Source organism: Lissotriton helveticus, chromosome 12 (genome assembly GCF_964261635.1).
Source record: "Lissotriton helveticus chromosome 12, aLisHel1.1, whole genome shotgun sequence".
NCBI classification, from domain to species: Eukaryota; Metazoa; Chordata; class Amphibia; order Caudata; family Salamandridae; genus Lissotriton; species Lissotriton helveticus.
This window is the reverse complement of record NC_136073.1, coordinates 8,562,419-8,589,762: the sequence shown is the minus strand read 5'-3', so window position 1 is coordinate 8,589,762 and position 27,344 is coordinate 8,562,419. Positions and strand designations below refer to the sequence as shown.

General features: G+C 44.0%; 1 protein-coding gene across 1 annotated transcript in view; it reads left to right on the top strand.

Moving 5' to 3' along the window:
- Window positions 1–27,344, top strand: part of KISS1R (KISS1 receptor) — a 236,552-nt gene that overhangs the window by 50,358 nt on the left and 158,850 nt on the right. The window contains exon 3 of the mRNA XM_078670537.1: window positions 6,332–6,456. Within this exon, the coding sequence (XP_078526663.1) occupies window positions 6,332–6,456 (125 nt within the window). The remainder of the gene's footprint in view (window positions 1–6,331; window positions 6,457–27,344) is intronic.

The window sequence follows — 27,344 nt, the reverse complement described above, 5'->3', positions numbered from 1 at the left end:
CGGACACCCTCTAGTAAGGGTGTGTTTCACGCTTATTACTTTGGGTGTGTGAGGCTCTCTAAGTTCCGACTAGGGAACCCTTTCTTCACAGCCACGGTATTCATAATACCAACTCCTCGCTCCACACGGTTTAACGCCCCCTGGGGAACTTTGTACTCTGCTGTTAGCTGCACCTCATAAGTACCAGTTTAACACCCAGATATTGCAATAAGCAACAAAAAGGTGACCAGGAAAGCTTCACAAAAGGCCTACAGAGCAGCAACACCTGTTGCTACTTTTAGGAACATTTGAATATTTTGAGTAAATATATATTTTTTTATATCAGCAGTTTATGCGGCAGATGGTGGATTATGTGGCAAATGCGTCAAATCTATAATTATGCTAAAATTGCTGCAGCCGCACAATCACATAATTCCAGTGGCCCTTGGTATAACAGCTGTAAAGTGTGACATTAGAGGAAAACCATATTTTTTTTAATGGGATGCTGAGAGCTTGGCATTTACAGCTGCATGTAACTAGAGGTAGCTGAACATCATTCATCGTAATTAAAACATACGCATATTTTTTAGGTCTTTCACCGTCAGGTAGCTACATATAAAATACCGGGCAGCTTCAATGAATAATAAATCCATTAAAAAAAGTTGTTACTCAGTGGGAAATGCACTATAAAAAATTATGAAACCTCTATTAGTTAATGCACTACAAAGGTGTGTGTGAAACCAAAGAGCCACAAAATTAAATCGTGGTTGGTACAGTGGGGAATAGTGACCTGTGTATGTTTAGTGCAATGAGGTCACAACCCATGACAGAAAGAACTGTGAATATGTAAGTCTTTTTTTTTACTTGCATTACACACCGTACGAGATAGAGCACTACAAAATGCGCAAAAGGTTTGACTATAAAATGGTGCTTCCAAAATATATGGGCTGCTTCCAGAATATAGGGGCTTATTTAAAAGCCCCTTGCACTGCTGGAGCAGACCCATATCGATGAGGGCAAGCAGTCACTTTGCTTGTCTTTTCATGGCCTCCTAGATATGGTGTGCGGCAACGAAGCGCAAGTCGATGCGTTGCCTTTGACACATTCCCAGATTTACAAGGATCTGTAAACCTGAGGATGCGTCAAAACTGTAAGTGTGCGGCAAAGAAGCGCAAGTCGATGCGTTGCCTTTGACACATTCCCAGATTTACAAGGATCTGTAAACCTAAGGATGCGTCAAAACTGTAAGTGTGCGGCAACGAAGCGCAAGTCGATGCGTTGCTTTTGACACATTCCCAGATTTACAAGGATCTGTAAACCTAAGGATGCGTCAAAACTGTAAGTGTGCGGCAACGAAGCGCAAGTCGATGCGTTGCCTTTGAAACATTCCCAGATTTACAAGGATCTGTAAACCTAATTATGCGTCAAAACTGTAAGTGTGCGGCAACGAAGCGCAAGTCGATGCGTTGCTTTTGACACATTCCCAGATATACAAGGATCTGTAAACCTAAGGATGCGACAAAACTGTAAGTGTGCGGCAACGAAGCGCAAGTCGATGCGTTGCCTTTGACACATTCCCAGATTTACAAGGATCTGTAAACCTAAGGATGCGTCAAAACTGTAAGTGTGCGGCAACGAAGCGCAAGTCGATGCGTTGCCTTTGACACATTCCCAGATTTACAAGGATCTGTAAACCTAAGGATGCGTCAAAACTGTAAGTGTGCGGCAACGAAGCGCAAGTCGATGCGTTGCCTTTGACACATTCCCAGATTTACAAGGATCTGTAAACCTAAGGATGCGTCAAAACTGTAAGTGTGCGGCAACGAAGCGCAAGTCGATGCGTTGCTTTTGACACATTCCCAGATTTACAAGGATCTGTAAACCTAAGGATGCGTCAAAACTGTAAGTGTGCAGCAACGAAGCGCAAGTCGATGCGTTGCCTTTGACACATTCCCAGATTTACAAGGATCTGGACACCTAAGGATGCGTCAAAACTGTAAGTGTGCGGCAACGAAGCGCAAGTCGATGCGTTGCCTTTGACACATTCCCAGATTTACAAGGATCTGTAAACCTAAGGATGCGTCAAAACTGTAAGTGTGCGGCAACGAAGCGCAAGTCGATGCGTTGCCTTTGACACATTCCCAGATTTACATGGATCTGGAAACCTAAGGATGCGTCAAAACTGTAAGTGTGCGGCAACGAAGCGCAAGTCGATGCGTTGCCTTTGACACATTCCCAGATTTACAAGGATCTGTAAACCTAAGGATGCGTCAAAACTGTAAGTGTGCGGCAACGAAACGCAAGTCGATGCGTTGCCTTTGACACATTCCCAGATTTACAAGGATCTGTAAACCTAAGGATGCGTCAAAACTGTAAGTGTGCGGCAACGAAACGCAAGTCGATGTGTTGCCTTTGACACATTCCCAGATTTACAAGGATCTGTAAACCTAAGGATGGGTCAAAACTGTAAGTGTGCGGCAACGAAGCACAAGTCGATGCGTTGCCTTTGACACATTCCCAGATTTACTAGGCTCTGTAAACCTAAGGATGCGTCAAAACTGTAAGTGTGCGGCAACGAAGCGCAAGTCGATGCGTTGCCTTTGACACATTCCCAGATTTACAAGGATCTGTAAACCTAAGGATGCGTCAAAACTGTAAGTGTGCGGCAACGAAGCGCAAGTTGATGCGTTGCCTTTGACACATTCCCAGATTTACAAGGATCTGTAAACCTAAGGATGCGTCAAAACTGTAAGTGTGCGGCAACGAAGCGCAAGTCGATGCATTGCCTTTGACACATTCCCAGATGTACAAGGATCTGTAAACCTAAGCATGCGTCAAAACTGTAAGTGTGCGGCAACGAAGCGCAAGTCGATGCGTTGCCTTTGACACATTCCCAGATTTACAAGGATCTGTAAACCTAAGGATGCGTCAAAACTGTAAGTGTGCGGCAACGAAGCGCAAGTCGATGCGTTGCCTTTGACACATTCCCAGATGTACAAGGATCTGTAAACCTAAGGATGCGTCTAAACTGTAAGTGTGCGGCAACGAAGCGCAAGTCGATGCGTTGCCTTTGACACATTTCCAGATTTACAAGGATCTGTAAACCTAAGGATGCGTCAAAACTGTAGGTGTGCAGCAACGAAGCGCAAGTCGATGCGTTGACTTTGACACATTCCCAGATTTACAAGGACCTGTAAACCTAAGGATGCGTCAAAACTGTAAGTGTGCGGCAACGAAGCGCAAGTCGATGCGTTGCCTTTGACACATTCCGAGATTTACAAGGATCTGTAAACCTAAGGATGCGTCAAAACTGTAAGTGTGCGGCAACGAAGCGCAAGTGGATGCGTTGCTTTTGACACATTCCCAGATTTACAAGGATCTGTAAACCTAAGGATGCGTCAAAACTGTAAGTGTGCGGCAACGAAGCGCAAGTCGATGCGTTGCCTTTGACACATTCCAGATTTACAAGGATCTGTAAACCTAAGGATGCGTCAAAACTATAAGTGTGCGGCAACGAAGCGCAAGTCGATGCGTTGCCTTTGACACATTCCCAGATTTACAAGGATCTGTAAACCTAAGGATGTGTCAAAACTGTAAGTGTGAGGCAACGAAGCGCAAGTCGATGCGTTGCCTTTGACACATTCCCAGATTTACAAGGATCTGTAAACCTAAGGATGCGTCAAAACTGTAAGCTGCCCCAGGGGATGCGTAACGATGAGAAATATCTTTATTTCGCCTCAATTGTTTCCTCTTTCTATGTGTAGCACACAACGCAAGCGGAAAAAGCCTCCATGGGTTGTTTTTGTGCAGGAAGGCATGCCTTCTTGCACAAAAACAATCCTGCCAACAATGCAGACGCCCTTGTACCATGGTGCAAAGCTGCCTGCATTGGTGTGCCGGCAGAAAGGACAGGAGTGCACCTTATCTTATAAATATAGGCCATTCCTGCTCTTTTGAATTGGCATCGGGCAGCGCAGCAAAAAATTTTGGGTAGCTGCCCTGCACCATTTCACTGTAAATAACGCCCATAGATTTTAGTAACATCCAGACCTTATGTAATGCAATTTTGTTTTACATAACTGTCCCTTTAACACATTCTCAGGGATAGAAAGCACTATGTAAATACAAAGACAATTAAACGCAAGCACTTCGCAGCTCTACCACTCAAAAAGCTTCAAGTGATTTGATCAATCAACGGCAACAGCTCTCTCCTGACCTGAGAAATCAAGCCCGGCAGACAGCTAAACACACCTTTCTGCCAGTGTGCTGCTGGCCTGAAAGAAATGTGCACAATGAGTTAATCTGCAAATTCTTTACATTTGCAAATGTGCACATTTGCATTTCTTTCAGGCCAGCAGCACACTGGTAGAAAGGTGTATTCAGCGGTCTGCCTGGCCACGATTTCCCAGCACAGGAAAGCATTTTAACTAATCGTCTGTGCCGTTTTCTTTTTGCAAATGAAGTGCGCGACCCCCTTTCCATGCCTCCACAGCCCCCCTGGGGGTCGCACCCCACAGATTGAAGACCTCTGCTGTAGGGTGAAAGCCAGTGCTCCGAGGTTACCGTAGGGTGAAAGCCAGCACTCTGAGATTATAGGGTGACAGCCAGCACTCCGAGATTATAGGGTGACAGCGTGTGCTCTGATGTTACCATAAGGTGAGAACCAGTGCTCTGAAGTCATCATAGGCTGACAGCCAGAGTTCTGAGTTTATCATAGGGTGACAGCCAGCACTCTCAGGTTACCATAGGGTGACAGCCAGCACTCTGAGGTTACATAGGGTGACAGCCAGCACTCTGAGGTTACCATAGGGTGACAGCCAGCACTCTGAGGTTACCATAGGGTGACAGCCAGCACTCTGAGGTTACATAGGGGGACAGCCATCACTCTCAGGTTACCATAGGGTGACAGCCAGCACTCTGAGGTTACATAGGGTGACAGCCAGCACTCTGAGGTTACCATAGGGTGACAGCCAGCACTCTGAGGTTACCATAGGGTGACAGCCAGCACTCTGAGGTTACCATAGGGTGACAGCCAGCACTCTGAGGTTACCATAGGGTGACAGCCAGCACTCTGAGATTACATAGGGGGACAGCCAGCACTCTCAGGTTAGAGAGATTCCAACCACAGCTGACTACAGGTTGAGCACCTCAATCTTAACGTCCCAAAATTATCTTAAGTTCTGTGCAAAAGGCCTCTGGGACCTGCTGTGATTTGATCCCACTGGATTTCCAGACAAAAACTTCTAACAGAGTGGAGGCAGCACCAGGTATGTAGTCAAAAATTAGAGCATAAAGGATTTGAAAAATGTCTTTTATTATCCTTCGTGGTTAAAAGGTACACAGAACAGACAACGCGTTTCGTTCCTACTTGAGGAACTTCGTCAGGGCAAAAGGTGTGATGGATAAATCAATTGCGTTTGTTCCAAAGTGGCAAAACACGAATCCAAATAGGTGTAAGTGAACAATAACACTACTCTAGCTCCAAGTATGTATGAGTCCACACTGTATACTGATTCACTTCAAGTATCGATATTCGGTTATTGATGCTTTGTACATGAAGTACACCGTAATCCCTGCAAGAAAGTGTATCAGCAATCCAAATTTTGCTGGGAGGAAGAAAATGATGTTCCAAAAAGGGATGTACGTTGTTACAACGCATGCTTTTACCACGCATGCTGTTACAACACAAGTTTTACCACGCAAGCCATTACAACGCATTGCTTTGTGGGGTGCTGGAAAGTGAATAGTTTAATTTACTATTCCAACTCCAGTCCCCGTGGATAGTAGGGAAGGTGTTGGATAGTAAATTAAACTATTACTTATCCTAGAGCGCCCCCCAGTGTAATGCGTTGTAATGGTTTTCCTGGTAAAGCCTGCGTTGTAAAAGCACTGCGTGGTAAAAGTTGCGTTGAAAAGGATGTTCCCCTCCAAAAAGGGCCGTAATAAGCCACCAATTATCCCGATCAGAAAGAGGAAGTATTTGATAGTCTCCCCCGTCCCTCGTAAGACACCAGTTAGTGTAGGTGTCAGCCAGAGCTGTCATATCGCCATAAGGTGACCACAAGTGCTCTGAGGTTAGTGTAGGGTGGCAGCCAGTACTCTGCAGAACCCCCAGATGGCTAAGTATGACAGAGGCAGTTTGTGTTGCTTTTAAGGGGCCTACTGAGTTTTGAATGAGAGTAAATATGTGCTGTTGACAGCTGTCAGAATCATTAAGTTGGCTCACATTGTATGTTTTGAGGGTTGTGGAAAGCCCTGAACAGCACACGTATGTTGCTGTGACACCCCCCCCTCTTCTCAGTCTCGATGGTTTTGGTCCATCCGCCTAAGCTCATATCTCTATCTCTTTCAGCTAACCTGGCCACCACTGACATCATCTTCCTGGTCTGCTGCGTGCCCTTCACCGCCGTGCTGTATCCGCTGCCCAGCTGGATCTTCGGGGAGTTCATGTGCAAGTTTGTGAACTACATCCAGCAGGTGAGCCTCGAGGCGCTTGTCCTGTCTCAGCCTGCGGAACAAGGGTGGGATATGAAACTCCAGGGAGTTCCTGGGTGGCACTGAGTAACGGCCTCTCTCATTGATCAGCCTTAGATGTATTCTTGTATCTCAGGAGCTCCTTGGTGGCACTGAGTAAGGACCTCTCTCATTGGTCAGTCTTAGATATATTCTTATATCTCAGGAGCTCATTGGTGGCTTTGAGTAAGGACCTCTCTCATTGGGCACCCTTAGATGTATTCTTGTACCTCAGGACCTCCTTGGTGGCACTGAGTAAGGACCTCTCTCATTGGTCAGCCTTAGATGTATTCTTGTACCTCAGGACCTCCTTGGTGGCACTGAGTAAGGACCTCTCTCATTGGTCAGCCTTAGATATATTCTTGTACCTCAGGACCTCAATGGTGGCCTTGAGTAAGGACCTCTCTCATTGGCCACCCTTAGATGTATTCTTGTACCTCAGGACCTCCTTGGTGGCACTGAGTAAGGACCTCTCTCATTGGTCAGCCTTAGATGTATTCTTGTATCTCAGGAGCTCCTTGGTGGCACTGAGTAAGGACCTCTCTCATTGGTCAGCCTTAGATGTATTCTTGTATCTCAGGAGCTCCTTGGTGGCACTGAGTAAGGACCTCTCTCATTGGTCAGCCTTCGATGTTTTCTTGTATCTAAGGAGCTCCTGGTTGGCAATGAGAAAGGACCTGTGTCACTGGGTGGTCTTAGATATATTCTTATATCTCAGGAGCTCCTTGGTGGCCTTGAGTAAGGACCTCTCTCATTGGTCAGCCTTAGATGTATTCCGGTATCTCAGGAGCTCCTTGGTGGCACTGAGGAAGGGCCTCTCTCATTGGTCAGCCTTAGAAGTATTCTTGTACCTCAGGACCTCCTTGGTTGCACTGAGTAAGGACCTCTCTCATTGGTCAGCCTTAGATATATTCTTGTACCTCAGGACCTCAATGGTGGCCTTGAGTAAGGACCTCTCTCATTGGCCACCCTTAGATGTATTCTTGTATCTCAGGAGCTCATTGGTGGCATTGAGTAAGGACCACTCTCATTGGTCAGCCTTAGATGTACTCTTGTATCTCAGGAGCACCTGGGTGGCACTGAGTAAGGGCCTCTCTCATTGGTCAGTCTTAGATGTACTCTTGTATCTCAGGAGCTCCTGGGTGGCACTGAGTAAGGGCCTCTCTCATTGGTCAGTCTTAGATGTACTCTTGTATCTCAGGAGCTCCTGGGTGGCACTGAGTAAGGGCTTCTCTCACTGCACTGCCATCGAGGTGACCCTGTATCAAAGCAGCTCGCAGTAAAGATCTGTGTCCGCTGTCACCATTAGGTCCATTCCCAAACAAAGTTTGCAAGCAGGTCTTTTTCAACCTCTACTGTAAAGCTTGGTGCCTCCCGTACGATTTAAGCACACCTTGCGAGAAACGCTGACTGCGTGGCCTGTAGGGGCTTGTTGGGTGGAGCAGAGAGAGTGTTCCCGGTCTAGTGGGCTGAGACTTGTGTACTGGTGCCTGGGCTGTGTCCCTGGTGTGGACATGGTGGAATATTGGGTGTGAAGTGGCGTCGAGGAATTGGTGCTAGGTCAGGGGGCTGACACTTACGCACCGGTGCCAGGGCTGGGAGTGGGGGTGTTCAGCTGAAGGAGTAGCGGTGGACTGTTGTAGAGTTACCAGGGCTGTATCTGAGGCTCTTGGATTGATGTTGGGGGAAAGGTGCCAGAGATAGGGCAAAGACTGGGGTAGCTGTGCCAACGCTGGGCTGCAGGGTGCTACCAATGGACTCTGGTTCCTGTGCATGCTCCTTTTGTGCAATAGTGGTCTTCTGTGCATGCTTGCTTTAAACGCTGCTGCATTTTTGTGCTTGCTCTTACTGGTAATTTGATGGTCTTTGTACACTCTTTCACTGGATGACCTTCTAGGCATGCTTCCTTGGACTTTAATGACAATCTAATGGGTCGATTCCGATTCGGGAAAAAAAACGTCCGTACGATTTGTATCCTGAGCCCTCTCCGTACGAATCGTACCCGTCCGTCCGAGTCGCGAAGTACTATCCGTATTCCGTAAATCCTTCCGAATCGTCGCGATCCGTACGTATTGCAAATCTGAAACCGTGAACCGTACGACTCGTACACATACCGTACGACTCGTACACATGCCGTACGACCCGACGAGTACGATCCGGACCGGGGTATGAGGACGCGATTTGTACGGTCCACGTCAGGTAAGGGAGAGTCGTACGGAAAAGCACACAAACACATACACACCGTAGGTCCGTACCCCCATGATCGCAGGGGTACGCACCGTACTCCTGCAATCATGGGGTGTACGAGCCGTACCCCCATTGTACGATGGGTGTACGAGCCGTACCCCATGTACGATGGGTGTACGAGCCGTACCCCCATTGTACGATGGGTGTACGAGCCATACCCCCATTGTACGATGGGTGTACGAGCCGTACCCCATGTACGATGGGTGTACGAGCCGTACCCCCATTGTACGATGGGTGTACGAGCCATACCCCCATTGTACGATGGGTGTACGAGCCGTACCCCCATTGTACGATGGGTGTACGAGCCATACCCCCATCGTACAATGGGGGTACGCTCGTACACCCATCGTACAATGGGGGTACGGCTCGTACACCCATCGTACAATGGGGGTACGGCTCGTACATCGCGATCATGGGGGGTACGCACCGTACTCGGAGGGGCTGTTCCGTACCTGTTTCGGCGCGAACTCTGCTTTTACGGCTGTTTTCAGCTCCCGTAGAAAAAGGGTCGTACGGTGCGTACCCGACACGTATCGTACTTGCTGGGTCGTAAAAACCAGCCGCGAACCGTACAGATGTCGCGTACAGCGGGTTCCGAGGGAGAATCGTACGGAGATTAGAGTCGTACGGTGTCTTGTAGGACTCGTACCGAGTACGGCTCCTGGTACGAATCGTACTTCGTCGTACGTACGGGGGACGTTGCAGGGTACGATTCGTACGGGAAAAACGCTCCGAACGGCTATTCGGAGCGGTTTTTCCTGAATCGGAATCGACCCCTAAGTGTCCTTCAAAGTGCATGCGTCCACTGAGCCCCGGTGGCCTCCAGTGCATGCTTCTGCTGGGCTCTGACGGCCTCCAATGCACGCTTCCGTTGGGCCCCAGTGGCCTCCATTGCATGCTTCCACTGGACTGTGGTGGCTCCAGTGCATGCTTGGATTGGCCTCTGTGGCCTGTAGTGTAGGCTTCCATTCGGCCCCAGTGGTCTCCAGTCCATGCTTCCACTGGCCCCTGATGGCCTCCAGTGCACGCTTCCGGTTGACCCCAGTAGCCTCCAGCGCATGCATCTACTGGGCTGTGGTGGCCCCAGTGCATGCTTCCACTGGGCTCGGTGCATGCTTCCACTGGGCTATGATGGCCTCCAATGATATACAACTGCTGAGGTCTTTTAGGAGATCCAGAAAAACAAGGCGCACACCTGAGTAACCGCTAGATAGTGGAAAACAGAATTAGATGGTGTAGGCAATGGGGCGAGTGGTAATACCTCACAACCACTCAAATAGACCAGAAGACTGGTCTGCAATGAATAAGAACAACTGTGCCCCTGCACTAACACATACATAGAAAAATTTCAAAGTTTGAATTAAGTTATTCACATGTGATAGTAAGATTTGGCACATCAATCTAAACAGATAGTAGAGCTTCGTGCTTTAGTGACCAAGAACAGAGTGAAAAAATGTAATTCAATTGGTAGTCTGTTCATCGAGTATCCATTTTCTGTTTATTGTTCCGTTTCATAAGCCAACACGTGTTTCATCGCAGGGAACTACTGCGAATCTTCAGGGCTGGAAGAAGTGGCTTTCGAGATAGGACGAGCTTATTCAACGATAACAGAAGAGAGAGGGGGAGAGAGCCGGTCAGTACGTAGACTCGGGAAAATCAAAAAAATTTATTTTCGATTTTTGTAGCAAAAAGTATTAGCCTGAGGTTCTCCCTCTTAAGGTTTCCCGGCGCCGTGTTCCGGATACGGACGGGAAACCTTAAGAGGGAGAACCTCGCCTTTCAGGCTTCTGTGGTTGTAAGCGCACCCGCCTAAACCACGAAAACCCATCTCCTCCCGGTTTTCACCTCACACGCGAATTACCGAGATTTATCTCCACACTACAGATAATATTGTTCGAAAAATTTGGACATTTTGGATTCCTTACTATGCCCCAACCGTGGCTAATACTTTTTGCTACAAAAATCGAAAATACAATTTTTTGATTTTCCCGAGTCTACGTACTGACCGGCTCTCTCCCCCTCTCTCTTCTGTTATCGTTGAATAAGCTCGTCCTATCTCGAAAGCCACTTCTTCCAGCCCTGAAGATTCGCAGTAGTTCCCTGCGATGAAACACGTGTTGGCTTATGAAACGGAACAATAAACAGAAAATGGATACTCGATGAACAGACTACCAATTGAATTACATTTTCTCACTCTGTTCTTGGTCACTAAAGCACGAAGCTCTACTATCTGTTTAGATTGATGTGCCAAATCTTACTATCACATGTGAATAACTTAATTCAAACTTTGAAATTTTTCTATGTATGTGTTAGTGCAGGGGCACAGTTGTTCTTATATGATGGCCTCCAATGCACGCTTCCATTTGGCCCCGGCGGCCTTCAGTGCAGGCTTCCACTGGACTGTGGTGGCTCCAGTGCATGCTTCCACTGGACTCTGTGGCCTGCAGTATATGCTTCAGTTAGGCCCCTGTAGCCTCCAGTGCACACTTCTGCTGGGCTCTGATGGCCTCCAGTGCATGCTTCCGCTTGACCCCAGTGGCCTCCAGTGCATGCTTATACTGGACTGTGGTGGCTCCAGTGCATGCTTCCACTGGGCTCAGTGGCCTGCAGTGTATGCTTCCATTGGGCCCTGGTGGCCTCCAGGGCATGCTTCTGCTGGGCTCTGACGGCCTCCAATGCATGCTTCCGCTTGGCCCCAGTGGCCTCCAGTGCATGCTTATACTGGACTGTGGTGGCCCCAGTGCATGCTTCCACTGGCGCCTGTGGCCTCCAGTGCATGCTACCATTGGGCTCTGATTGCCTCCAATGCATGCTACCACTGGGCTCTGATTGCCTCCAGGCATGCTTCCAGATTATAGGGTGACAGTGTGCGCTCTGATGGACTTCTGGCTTTCTTTTCTTCTGAGCAGTGGTCCCCACTATGCATCTATGCGTTTTTCCATTGGGATCTGGCTGAGGAGTAGTGGCTTCTAGAGTAGAATCAAGACTTTTTCTGATTCAAATGTGCATGAAGCACCATTGTCTTGCTTTTTCACATTTTGACACAGTTGTGAAGCGCATTGTCTTGCCTTTTTCACATTTTGACACATTTGTGAAGCGCATTCTCTTGTCTCTTTCACATATTGCCACACTTATGAACCACCTTTGCCTTGCCTCTTTCCACATTTTGCCACATTTGTAAAGCACCATTGCCCTGAATCTTTGCACATTTTGCCACATTTGTGAACCACCTTTGCCGTGCCTCTTTCCACATTGTGCCACATTTGTGAAGCGCATTGCCTTGCCTCTTTCTATATTTTGCCACATTTGTGAAGCGCATTAACTTGCCTCTTTCCACATTTTGCCACATTTGTGAAGCGCATTGTCTTGCCTCTTTCCAGATTTTGCCACATTTATGAACCACCTTTGCCTTGTCTGTTTCGCATTTTGCCACATTTGTGAAGCGGATTGCCTTGCCTCTTTCCACATTTTGCCACATTTGTGAGGCACCTTTGCCTTGTCTCTTTCCACATTTTGACACATTTGTGAAGTGCATTGCCTTGCATCTTTCACATTTTGCCACATTTGTGAAGCGCTTTTCCCTTCCCTCTTTCCACATTTTGCCACATTTGTGAAGCGCATTAACTTGCCTCTTTCCACATTTTGCCACATTTGTGAGCCACATTTGCCCTGCCTCTTTCCACATTTTGCCACATTTGTGAAGCGCATTAACTTGCCTCTTTCCACATTTTGCCACATTTGTGAAGCGCATTGTCTTGCCTCTTTCCAGATTTTGCCACATTTGTGAGCCACATTTGCCCTGCCTCTTTCCACATTTTGCCACATTTGTGAAGCGCATTAAATTGCCTCTTTCCACATTTTGACACATTTGTGAAGTGCATTGCCTTGCATCTTTCACATTTTGCCACATTTGTGAAGCGCTTTTCCCTTCCCTCTTTCCACATTTTGCCACATTTGTGAAGCGCATTAACTTGCCTCTTTCCACATTTTGCCACATTTGTGAGCCACATTTGCCCTGCCTCTTTCCACATTTTGCCACATTTGTGAAGCGCATTGCCTTGCCTCTTTCTATATTTTGCCACATTTGTGAAGCGCATTAACTTGCCTCTTTCCACATTTTGCCACATTTGTGAAGCGCATTGTCTTGCCTCTTTCCAGATTTTGCCACATTTATGAACCACCTTTGCCTTGTCTGTTTCGCATTTTGCCACATTTGTGAAGCGGATTGCCTTGCCTCTTTCCACATTTTGCCACATTTGTGAAGCACCTTTGCCTTGTCTCTTTCCACATTTTGACACATTTGTGAAGTGCATTGCCTTGCATCTTTCACATTTTGCCACATTTGTGAAGCGCTTTTCCCTTCCCTCTTTCCACATTTTGCCACATTTGTGAAGCGCATTAACTTGCCTCTTTCCACATTTTGCCACATTTATAAACCACCTTTGCCATGCCTCTTTCCACATTTTGCCACATTTGTGAAGCGGATTGTCTTGCCTCTTTCCACATTTTGCCACATTTGTGAAGCACATTTGCCTTGTCTCTTTCCACATTTTGACACATTTGTGAAGTGCATTGCCTTGCATCTTTCACAATTTGCCACATTTGTGAAGCGCTTTTCCCTTCCCTCTTTCCACATTTTGACACATTTTGCCACATTTGTGAAGCGCATCGCCTTGCCTCTTTCCACATTTTATCACATTTGTGAAGTGCATTGCCCTGCCTCTTTCCACATTTTGCCACGTTTGTGAAGCGCATCACCTTGCCTCTTTCTATATTTTGCCACATTTGTGAAGCGCATCACCTTGCCTCTTTCTATATTTTGCCACATTTGTGAAGCGCATCGCCTTGCCTCTTTCCACATTTTATCACATTTGTGAAGTGCATTGCCCTGCCTCTTTCCACATTTTGCCACATTTGTGAAGCGCATCACCTTGCCTCTTTCTATATTTTGCCACATTTGTGAAGCGCATTAACTTGCCTCTTTCTATATTTTGCCACATTTGTGAAGCGCATTAACTTGCCTCTTTCTATATTTTGCCACATTTGTGAACCACCTTTGCTGTGCCTCTTTCCACATTGTGCCACATTTGTGAAGCGCATCACCTTGCCTCTTTCTATATTTTGCCACATTTGTGAAGCGCATTAACTTGCCTCTTTCCACATTTTGCCTCATTTATGAACCACCTTTGCCTTGCCTCTTTCCACATGTTGCCACATTTGTGAAGCGCATTGTCTTGCCTTTTTCCACATTTTGCCACATTTATGAACCACCTTTGCCTTGTCTCTTTCCACATTTTGACACATTTGTGAAGTGCATTGCCTTGCATCTTTCACAATTTTGCCACATTTGTGAAGCAACTTTGCCTTGTCTCTTTCCACATTTTGACACATTTGTGAAGTGCATTGCCTTGCATCTTTCACAATTTTGCCACATTTGTGTACCACCTTTGCCTTGTCTCTTACGCATTTTGCCACATTTGTGAAGTGCATTATCTTGCCTCTTTCCACATTCATGAACCACCTTTGACTTGTCTCTTTCGCATTTTGCCACATTTGTGAAGCGCATTGCCTTGCCTCTTTCCCCATTTTGCCACATTTATGAACCACCTTTGCATTGCCTCTTTCCACATTTTGCCACATTTGTGCTGCGCATTGTCTTGCAACTTTCCACATTTTGCCACATTTGTGAAGCACATTTGCCTTGTCTCTTTCCACATTTTGACACATTTGTGAAGTGCATTGCCTTGCATCTTTCACAATTTGCCAAATTTGTGAAGCGCTTTTCCCTTCCCTCTTTCCACATTTTGACACATGTTGCCACATTTGTGAAGTGCATTGCCTTGCATCTTTCACAATTTTGCCACATTTATGAACCACCTTTGCCTTGTCTCTTTCCACATTTTGACACATTTGTGAAGTGCATTGCCTTGCATCTTTCACAATTTTGCCACATTTGTGAACCACCTTTGCCTTGTCTCTTACGCATTTTGCCACATTTGTGAAGTGCATTGTCTTGCCTCTTTCCACATTCATGAACCACTTTTGACTTATCTCTTTCGCATTTTGCCACATTTGTGAAGCGCATTGCCTTGCCTCTTTCCCCATTTTGCCACATTTATGAACCACCTTTTCATTGCCTCTTTCCACATCTTGCCACATTTGTGAAGCGGATTGTCTTGCCTCTTTCCACATTTTGCCACATTTGTGAAGCGGATTGCCTTGTCTCTTTCCACATTTTGACACATTTGTGAAGTGCACTGCCTTGCATCTTTCACAATTTGCCACATTTGTGAAGCGCTTTTCCCTTCCCTCTTTCCACATTTTGACACATGTTGCCACATTTGTGAAGCGCATCGTCTTGCCTCTTTCCACATTTTATCACATTTGTGAAGCGCATTGCCTTGCCTCTTTCCACATTTTGCCACGTTTGTGAAGCGCATTGCCCCGCCTCTTTCAACATTTTGCCGCATTTGTGAAGCACCATTGCCCTGCATCTTTGCACATTTTGCCACATTTGTGAACCACCTTTGCTGTGCCTCTTTGCACATTGTGCCACATTTGTGAAGCGCATCACCTTGCCTCTTTCTATATTTTGCCACATTTGTGAAGCGCATTAACTTGCCTCTTTCCACATTTTGCCTCATTTATGAACCACCTTTGCCTTGCCTCTTTCCACATGTTGCCACATTTGTGAAGCGCATTGTCTTGCCTTTTTCCACATTTTGCCACATTTATAAACCACCTTTGCCTTGTCTCTTACGCATTTTGCCACATTTGTGAAGTGCATTGTCTTGCCTCTTTCCACATTTTGCCACATTTGTGAAGTGCATTGTCTTGCCTCTTTCCACATTCATGAACCACCTTTGACTTGTCTCTTTCGCATTTTGCCACATTTGTGAAGCGCATTGCCTTGCCTCTTTCCCCATTTTGCCACGTTTGTGAAGCGCATTGCCTTGCCTCTTTCCACATTTTGCCACATTTGTGAGTCACAATTGTCCTGCATCTTTGCACATTTTGCCACATTTATGAACCACCTTTGCCTTGTCTCTTTCCACATTTTGACACATTTGTGAAGTGAATTGCCTTGCATCTTTCACAATTTGCCACATTTGTGAAGTGCTTTTCCCTTCACTCTTTCCACATTGTGCCACATTTTGCCACATTTGTGAAGCGCATCGCCTTGCCTATTTCCACATTTTGCCACATTTGTGAAGCGCATTGCCTTGCCTCTTTCCCCATTTTGCCACATTTATGAACCACCTTTTCATTGCCTCTTTCCACATCTTGCCACATTTGTGAAGCGGATTGTCTTGCCTCTTTCCACATTTTGCCACATTTGTGAAGCGGATTGCCTTGTCTCTTTCCACATTTTGACACATTTGTGAAGTGCACTGCCTTGCATCTTTCACAATTTGCCACATTTGTGAAGCGCTTTTCCCTTCCCTCTTTCCACATTTTGACACATGTTGCCACATTTGTGAAGCGCATCGTCTTGCCTCTTTCCACATTTTATCACATTTGTGAAGCGCATTGCCTTGCCTCTTTCCACATTTTGCCACGTTTGTGAAGCGCATTGCCCCGCCTCTTTCAACATTTTGCCGCATTTGTGAAGCACCATTGCCCTGCATCTTTGCACATTTTGCCACATTTGTGAACCACCTTTGCTGTGCCTCTTTGCACATTGTGCCACATTTGTGAAGCGCATCACCTTGCCTCTTTCTATATTTTGCCACATTTGTGAAGCGCATTAACTTGCCTCTTTCCACATTTTGCCTCATTTATGAACCACCTTTGCCTTGCCTCTTTCCACATGTTGCCACATTTGTGAAGTGCATTGTCTTGCCTCTTTCCACATTTTGCCACATTTGTGAAGTGCATTGTCTTGCCTCTTTCCACATTCATGAACCACCTTTGACTTGTCTCTTTCGCATTTTGCCACATTTGTGAAGCGTATTGCCTTGCCTCTTTCCCCATTTTGCCACGTTTGTGAAGCGCATTGCCTTGCCTCTTTCCACATTTTGCCACATTTGTGAGTCACAATTGTCCTGCATCTTTGCACATTTTGCCACATTTATGAACCACCTTTGCCTTGTCTCTTTCCACATTTTGACACATTTGTGAAGTGAATTGCCTTGCATCTTTCACAATTTGCCACATTTGTGAAGTGCTTTTCCCTTCACTCTTTCCACATTGTGCCACATTTTGCCACATTTGTGAAGCGCATCGCCTTGCCTATTTCCACATTTTGCCACGTTTGTGAAGCGCATTGCCTTGCCTCTTTCCACATTTTGCCACATTTGTGAAGCACCAATGCCCTGCATCTTTGCACATTTTGCCACATTTATGAACCACCTTTGCCTTGCCTCTTTCCAAATTTTGCCACATTTGTGTTATGCATTGTCTTGCCTCTATACACATTTTGCCACATTTGTGAAGCACATTTGCCTTGTCTCTTTCCACATTTTGACACATTTGTGAAGTGCATTGCCTTGCATCTTTCACAATTTGCCACATTTGTGAAGCGCTTTTCCCTTCCCTCTTTCCACATTTTGACACATTTTGCCACATTTGTGAAGCGCATCGCCTTGCCTCTTTCCACATTTTGCCACGTTTGTGAAGAGCATTGCCCCGCCTCTTTCAACATTTTGCCACATTTGTGAAGCACCATTGCCCTGCATCTTTGCACATTTTGCCACATTTGTGAACCACCTTTGCTGTGCCTCTTTCCACATTGTGCCACATTTGTGAAGCGCATCACCTTGCCTCTTTCTATATTTTGCCACATTTGTGAAGCGCATTAACTTGCCTCTTTCCACATTTTGCCTCATTTATGAACCATCTTTGCCTTGCCTCTTTCCACATGTTGCCACATTTGTGAAGCGCATTGTCTTGCCTCTTTCCACATTTTGCCACATTTGTGAAGCACCTTTGCCTTGTCTCTTTCCACATTTTGACACATTTGTGAAGTGCATTGCCTTGCATCTTTCACAATTTTGCCACATTTGTGAAGCAACTTTGCCTTGTCTCTTTCCACATTTTGACACATTTGTGAAGTGCATTGCCTTGCATCTTTCACAATTTGCCACATTTGTGAAGCGCTTTTCTCTTCCCTCTTTCCACATTTTGACACATTTTGCCACATTTGTGAAGCGCATTGTCTTGCCTCTTTCCACATTTTGCCACGTTTGTGAAGCGCATTGCCCCGCCTCTTTCAACATTTTGCCACATTTGTGAAGCACCATTGCCCTGCATCTTTGCACATTTTGCCACATTTATGAACCACCTTTGCCTTGCCTCTTTCCACATTGTGCCACATTTGTGCTGCGCATTGTCTTGCCTCTATACACATTTTGCCACATTTGTGAAGCACCTTTGCCTTGTCTCTTTCCACATTTTGACACATTTGTGAAGTGCATTGCCTTGCATCTTTCAAAATTTGCCACATTTGTGAAGCGCTTTTCCCTTCCCTCTTTCCACATTTTGCCACATTTGTGAAGCGCATTGCCTTGCCTCTTTCCACATTTTGCCAAATTTGTGAAGCACCATTGCCCTGCATCTTTGCACATTTTGCCACATTTGTGAAGCACCTTTGCTGTGCCTCTTTCCACATTTTGCCACATTTATGAACCACCTTTGCCTTGTCTCTTTCGCATTTTGCCACATTTGTGAAGTGCATTGTCTTGCCTCTTTCCACATTCATGAACCACCTTTGCCTTGTCTCTTTCGCATTTTGCCACATATGTGAAGCACCTTTGCCTTGTCTCTTTCCACATTTTGACACATTTGTGAAGTGCATTGCCTTGCATCTTTCACATTTTGCCACATTTGTGAAGCGCTTTTCCCTTCCCTCTTTCCACATTTTATCACATTTGTGAAGTGCATTAACTTGCCTCTTTCCACATTTTGCCACATTTGTGAACCACCTTTGCTGTGCCTCTTTGCACATTGTGCCACATTTGTGAAGCGCATCACCTTGCCTCTTTCTGTATTTTGCCACATTTGTGAAGCGCATTAACTTGCCTCTTTCCACATTTTGCCTCATTTATGAACCACCTTTGCCTTGCCTCTTTCCACATGTTGCCACATTTGTGAAGCGCATTGTCTTGCCTTTTTCCACATTTTGCCACATTTATAAACCACCTTTGCCTTGTCTCTTACGCATTTTGCCACATTTGTGAAGTGCATTGTCTTGCCTCTTTCCACATTTTGCCACATTTGTGAAGCACATTGTCTTGCCTCTTTCCACATTCATGAACCACCTTTGACTTGTATCTTTCGCATTTTGCCACATTTGTGAAGCGCATTGCCTTGCCTCTTTCCCCATTTTGCCACGTTTGTGAAGCGCATTGCCTTGCTTCTTTCCACATTTTGCCACATTTGTGAGTCACAATTGTCCTGCATCTTTGCACATTTTGCCACATTTATGAACCACCTTTGCTTTGCCTCTTTCCACATTTTGCCACATTTGTGCTGCGCATTGTCTTGCCTCTTTCCACATTTTGCCACATTTGTGAAGCACCTTTGCCTTGTCTCTTTCCACATTTTGACACATTTGTGAAGTGCATTGCCTTGCATCTTTCACAATTTGCCACATTTGTGAAGTGCTTTTCCCTTCACTCTTTCCACATTGTGCCACATTTTGCCACATTTGTGAAGCGCATCGCCTTGCCTATTTCCACATTTTGCCACGTTTGTGAAGCGCATTGCCTTACCTCTTTCCACATTTTGCCACATTTGTGAAGCACCAATGCCCTGCATCTTTGCACATTTTGCCACATTTATGAACCACCTTTGCCTTGCCTCTTTCCAAATTTTGCCACATTTGTGTTACGCATTGTCTTGCCTCTATACACATTTTGCCACATTTGTGAAGCACATTTGCCTTGTCTCTTTCCACATTTTGACACATTTGTGAAGTGCATTGCCTTGCATCTTTCACAATTTGCCACATTTGTGAAGCGCTTTTCCCTTCCCTCTTTCCACATTTTGACACATTTTGCCACATTTGTGAAGCGCATCGCCTTGCCTCTTTCAACATTTTGCCACATTTTTGAAGCACCATTGCCCTGCATCTTTGCACATTTTGCCACATTTGTGAACCACCTTTGCTTTGCCTCTTTCCACATTGTGCCACATTTGTGAAGCGCATCACCTTGCCTCTTTCTATATTTTGCCACATTTGTGAAGCGCATTAACTTGCCTCTTTCCACATTTTGCCTCATTTATGAACCATCTTTGCCTTGCCTCTTTCCACATGTTGCCACATTTGTGAAGCGCATTGTCTTGCCTCTTTCCACATTTTGCCACATTTGTGAAGCACCTTTGCCTTGTCTCTTTCCACATTTTGACACATTTGTGAAGTGCATTGCCTTGCATCTTTCACAATTTTGCCACATTTGTGAAGCAACTTTGCCTTGTCTCTTTCCACATTTTGACACATTTGTGAAGTGCATTGCCTTGCATCTTTCACAATTTGCCACATTTGTGAAGCGCTTTTCCCTTCCCTCTTTCCACATTTTGACACATTTTGCCACATTTGTGAAGCGCATCGCCTTGCCTCTTTCCACATTTTATCACATTTGTGAAGTGCATTGCCTTGCCTCTTTCCACATTTTGCCACGTTTGTGAAGCGCATTGCCCCGCCTCTTTCAACATTTTGCCACATTTGTGAAGCACCATTGCCCTGCATCTTTGCACATTTTGCCACATTTATGAACCACCTTTGCCTTGCCTCTTTCTACATTTTGCCACATTTGTGCTGCGCATTGTCTTGCCTCTATACACATTTTGCCACATTTGTGAAGCACCTTTGCCTTGTCTCTTTCCACATTTTGACACATTTGTGAAGTGCATTGCCTTGCATCTTTCAAAATTTGCCACATTTGTGAAGCGCTTTTCCCTTCCCTCTTTCCACATTTTGCCACATTTTGCCACATTTGTGAAGCGCATTGCCTTGCCTCTTTCCACATTTTGCCAAATTTGTGAAGCACCATTGCCCTGCATCTTTGCACATTTTGCCACATTTGTGAAGCACCTTTGCTGTGCCTCTTTCCACATTTTGCCACATTTATGAACCACCTTTGCCTTGTCTCTTTCGCATTTTGCCACATTTGTGAAGTGAATTGTCTTGCCTCTTTCCACATTTTGCCACATTTGTGAAGTGCATTGTCTTGCCTCTTTCCACATTCATGAACCACCTTTGCCTTGTCTCTTTCGCATTTTGCCACATATGTGAAGCACCTTTGCCTTGTCTCTTTCCACATTTTGACACATTTGTGAAGCGCTTTTCCCTTCCCTCTTTCCACATTTTATCACATTTGTGAAGTGCATTAACTTGCCTCTTTCCACATTTTGCCACATTTGTGAAGCGCATTGTCTTGCCTTTTTCCACATTTTGCCACATTTATGAACCACCTTTGCCTTGTCTCTTACGCATTTTGCCACATTTGTGAAGTGCATTGTCTTGCCTCTTTCCACATTTTGCCACATTTGTGAAGTGCATTGTCTTGCCTCTTTCCACATTCATGAACCACCTTTGACTTGTCTCTTTCGCATTTTGCCACATTTGTGAAGCGCATTGCCTTGCCTCTTTCCCCATTTTGCCACGTTTGTGAAGCGCATTGCCTTGCCTCTTTCCACATTTTGCCACATTTGTGAGTCACAATTGTCCTGCATCTTTGCACATTTTGCCACATTTATGAACCACCTTTGCCTTGTCTCTTTCCACATTTTGACACATTTGTGAAGTGAATTGCCTTGCATCTTTCACAATTTGCCACATTTGTGAAGTGCTTTTCCCTTCACTCTTTCCACATTGTGCCACATTTTGCCACATTTGTGAAGCGCATCGCCTTGCCTATTTCCACATTTTGCCACGTTTGTGAAGCGCATTGCCTTGCCTCTTTCCACATTTTGCCACATTTGTGAAGCACCAATGCCCTGCATCTTTGCACATTTTGCCACATTTATGAACCACCTTTGCCTTGCCTCTTTCCAAATTTTGCCACATTTGTGTTACGCATTGTCTTGCCTCTATACACATTTTGCCACATTTGTGAAGCACATTTGCCTTGTCTCTTTCCACATTTTGACACATTTGTGAAGTGCATTGCCTTGCATCTTTCACAATTTGCCACATTTGTGAAGCGCTTTTCCCTTCCCTCTTTCCACATTTTGACACATTTTGCCACATTTGTGAAGCGCATCGCCTTGCCTCTTTCCACATTTTGCCACGTTTGTGAAGCGCATTGCCCCGCCTCTTTCAACATTTTGCCACATTTGTGAAGCACCATTCCCCTGCATCTTTGCACATTTTGCCACATTTGTGAACCACCTTTGCTGTGCCTCTTTCCACATTGTGCCACATTTGTGAAGCGCATCACCTTGCCTCTTTCTATATTTTGCCACATTTGTGAAGCGCATTAACTTGCCTCTTTCCACATTTTGCCTCATTTATGAACCATCTTTGCCTTGCCTCTTTCCACATGTTGCCACATTTGTGAAGCGCATTGTCTTGCCTCTTTCCACATTTTGCCACATTTGTGAAGCACCTTTGCCTTGTCTCTTTCCACATTTTGACACATTTGTGAAGAGCATTGCCCCGCCTCTTTCAACATTTTGCCACATTTGTGAAGCACCATTGCCCTGCATCTTTGCACATTTTGCCACATTTATGAACCACCTTTGCCTTGCCTCTTTCCACATTGTGCCACATTTGTGCTGCGCATTGTCTTGCCTCTATACACATTTTGCCACATTTGTGAAGCACCTTTGCCTTGTCTCTTTCCACATTTTGACACATTTGTGAAGTGCATTGCCTTGCATCTTTCAAAATTTGCCACATTTGTGAAGCGCTTTTCCCTTCCCTCTTTCCACATTTTGCCACATTTGTGAAGCGCATTGCCTTGCCTCTTTCCACATTTTGCCAAATTTGTGAAGCACCATTGCCCTGCATCTTTGCACATTTTGCCACATTTGTGAAGCACCTTTGCTGTGCCTCTTTCCACATTTTGCCACATTTATGAACCACCTTTGCCTTGTCTCTTTTGCATTTTGCCACATTTGTGAAGTGCATTGTCTTGCCTCTTTCCACATTCATGAACCACCTTTGCCTTGTCTCTTTCGCATTTTGCCACATATGTGAAGCACCTTTGCCTTGTCTCTTTCCACATTTTGACACATTTGTGAAGTGCATTGCCTTGCATCTTTCACATTTTGCCACATTTGTGAAGCGCTTTTCCCTTCCCTCTTTCCACATTTTATCACATTTGTGAAGTGCATTAACTTGCCTCTTTCCACATTTTGCCACATTTGTGAACCACCTTTGCTGTGCCTCTTTGCACATTGTGCCACATTTGTGAAGCGCATCACCTTGCCTCTTTCTGTATTTTGCCACATTTGTGAAGCGCATTAACTTGCCTCTTTCCACATTTTGCCTCATTTATGAACCACCTTTGCCTTGCCTCTTTCCACATTTTGCCACATTTGTGAAGCGCATTGTCTTGCCTATTTCCACATTTTGCCACATTTATGAACCATCTTTGCCTTGTCTCTTTCGCATTTTGACACATTTGTGAAGCGGATTGCCTTGCCTCTTTCAGATTTTGCCACATTTGTGAAGCACTGATGCCTTGTCTCTTTCGCATTTTGACACATTTGTGAAGCGCCGATGCCTTGCCTCTTTCCACATTTTGCCACATTTGTGAAGCACCTTTGCCTTGTCTCTTTCCACATTTTGACACATTTGTGAAGTGCATTGCCTTGCATCTTTCACATTTTGCCACATTTGTGAAGCGCCTTTCCCTTCCCTCTTTCCACATTTTGACACATCTGTGAAGCACATCGCCTTGCCCCTTTCCACATTTTATCACATTTGTGAAGTGCATTACCTTGCCTCTTTCCACATTTTGTCACATTTGTGAAGCACAATTAACTTGCCTCTCTCTACATTTTGCCACATTTGTGAGCCACATTTGCCCTAGCTCTTTCCACATTTTGCCACATTTGTGAAGCACAATTAACTTGCCTCTTTCCACATTTAGCCACATTTGTGAGCCACATTTGCCTTGCCTCTTTCCACATTTTCTCATATTTGTGAACCTCCTTTGCTTTGCCTCTTTCACATTTTGACACATTTGCGAAGCGCCAATGCCTTGCGTCTTTCATATTTTGACACATTTGTGAAGCGCCGATGCCTTGCATCTTTCACATTTTGACACATTTGTGAAGCGCCGATGCCTTGCGTCTTTCACATTTTAAGACACATTTGTGAAGCGCCGATGCCTTGCGTCTTTCACATTTTGACACATTTGTGAAGCGCCGATGCCTTGCGTCTTTCACATTTTGACACAATTGTGAAGCGCCGATGGCTTGCGTCTTTCACATTTTGATACATTTGTGAAGCGCATTGTCTTGCGTCTTTCACATTTTGACACATTTGTGAAGCGCATTGTCTTGCCTCTTTCACATTTTGACACATTTGTGATGCACGTTTCCTTGCCTCTTTCCGCATTTTGACACATTTGTGAAGCACATTGCATTGTCTCTTTCCAAATTTTGATACATTTGTGAAGTGCATTGCCTTGTCTCACTCACATTTGTGAAGCGCCGATTCCTTGCCGCTTGCACAGTTTGACACATTTGTGAAGCAGCATTGTCTTGCCTCTTTCACATTTTGACACATTTGTGAAGCGCCGATGCCTTGCGTCTTTCCACATTTTGCCACATTTGTGAAGTGCATTGCCTTGCATCTTTCACATTTTGCCACATGTGGATCACTGACATAATATCGAGGGACTTAATATCGGGTATCAAAAATATCGTTGACAAAATATCGACAGACAGAATATCGACTTTGTATCTTCAAACAGGTACGTTCAAAAATATCGAGTACAAAATATCGTTTACAAAAATATAGTTTATAAAAATATCAACTTTATTAAAAACAATGTTAAATTAAATGAATATTAATATTTAATTACTAAAATATACTTAAAAATACTTAAATTACCTTATAATAATTAAATAATTAATGACAGTTAAAAAAAAAACTTACAATCATATTTGTTAAAACATATATATATATAGTAACATAATATAATTAAAAATAATCAATATTATTACCGTAGGATAGCGGAAGTGTAAAAATTACTATTCCCACTCCAGAAGGTGCAACAGTAGGGAAAGCGTGGGATAGCGTAGGGGTAAAATTACTATTCCCACTCCAGTGAGCGCAACAGTAGGGAAAGTGTTGGATAGCGTAGGGGTAAAAATTACTATTCCCACTCCAGTGTGTGCAACAGTAGGGAAAGGGTTGGATAGCGTAGAGGTAAAAATTACTATTCCAACTCCAAAGAGTGCAACAGTAGGGAAAGCATTGGATAGCGTAGGGGTAAAAATTACTATTCCCACTCCAAAGAGTGCAACAGTAGGGAAAGTGATGGATAGCCTAGGGGTAAAAATTACTATTCCCACTCCGGTGAGTGCAACAGTAGGGAAATCGTTGGATAGCGTAGGGGTAAAAATTACTATTCCCACTCCAAACAGTGCAACCGTAGGGAAAGCGTTGGATAGCGTAGAGGTAACAATTACTATTCCCACTCCAGTGGGTGCTACAGTAGGTAAAGCGTTGGATAAGGTAGGGGTAAAAATTACTATTCCCAATCCAGTGAGCGCAACAGTATGGAAAGCGTTGGATAGCGTAGAGGTAACAATTACTATTCCCACTCCAGTGGGTGCAACAGTAGTGAAAGTGTTGGATAGCGTAGGGGTAAAAATTACTATTCCCACTCCAATGAGTGCAACAGTAGGGAAAGCGTTGGATAGCGTAGGGGTAAAAATTACTATTCCCACTCCAGTGAGTGCAACAGTAGGGAAAGCGTTGGATAGCGTAGAGGTAACAATTATTATTCCCACTCCAGTGGGTGCAACAGTAGGGAAAGCGTTGGATAGCGTAGGGGTAAAAATTACTATTCCCACTCCAATGAGTGCAACAGTAGGGAAAGCGTTGGATAGCGTAGGGGTAAAAATTACTATTCCCACTCCAGTGAGTGCAACAGTAGGGAAAGCGTTGGATAGCGTAGAGGTAACAATTACTATTCCCACTCCAGTGGGTGCAACAGTAGGGAAAGCGTTGGATAGCGTAGGGGTAAAAATTACTATTCCCACTCCAAAGAGTGCTACAGTAGGGAAAGCGTTGGATAGCGTAGGGGTTAAAATTACTATTCCCACTCCAAAGAGTGCAACAGTAGGGAAAGCATTGGATAGTGTAGGGGTTAAAATTACTATTCCCACTCCAGAGAGTGCAACAGTAGGGAAAGTAAATATTTCTCATATTATTTAAAAAAAATATAAATTAATATCTATAAAAATTAATTAAAAGTAATTACCAATTTAATATAATATAATAATTACTCAATTAAAATTACAAATTACAATTAGTTTTTACTATTAGTTACCTATTCAAATTAATTACAAATTAACAATTAATTAATTAACAATAAAAAATTAATTAACAAATATTTCAATTTAAATACAATTAAATAAATTGAATTATTTAATTAAGTATGAATAAATTACTTCCCACCCTATTTCCCTATTAACTCACAACCCACTACAGAAAATACATTAGTAAAATTAACATAATTAGCAATTAATCAATTAAATAAAATTATTTGGCAATTAGCATTTAATTAATTACCCATAAAAAATTAATTAACAATTAATTCTAAAAAAATACCAATAAATTGTTTTACATATTTAATTAATTATAAATAAATTACTTCCCACCCAATTCCCCTATAAACCCAGAACGCGCTACAGAAAATAAATTAGTAAAATTAACATAATTAGCAATTAATCAATTAATTAAATTTAATTGCCAATTCAAATTTAATTAATTACTAAATATAAATTAATTAACAATTAATTAAAAATGAATACCAATATATACATTTTACATATTTAATTAATTATAATTAAATTACTTCCCACCCTATTCCCCTATAAACCCACAACCCGCAGAATTAAACTACGCACAAAATAAATAAACAAAATTCATTAATTAAAATTAATTATAACATAAATACACACCTTTCACACATATAAAAAATTCGATATTATTAAAAATTAGATAATTTTAATAACCTATATTATATACTTCGATATTTTAACTTTCTATATTTTTATAATTTGATATTACATTACTTACCTTCAAAACGATATATTTGATGACTATATTCTGTCCATTCGATACTTTGTCCAGCCTATATTTTGTACTCGATATTATGTCCATTCGATATTTTGTAGTCGATATGTCTGTTTACCATTTGCCCTGCCTCTTTCCACATTTTGCCACATTTGTGAAGCACAATTAACTTGCCTCTTTCCACATTTAGCCACATTTGTGAGCCACATTTACCTTGCCTCTTTCCACATTTTCCCATATTTGTGAACCTCCTTTGCTTTGCCTCTTTCACATTTTGACACATTTGTGAAGCGCCAATGCCTTGCGTCTTTCACATTTTGGCACATTTGTTAAGCGCCAATGCCTTGCTTCTTTCACATTTTGACACATTTGTGAAACGCCGATGCCTTGCGTCTTTCAG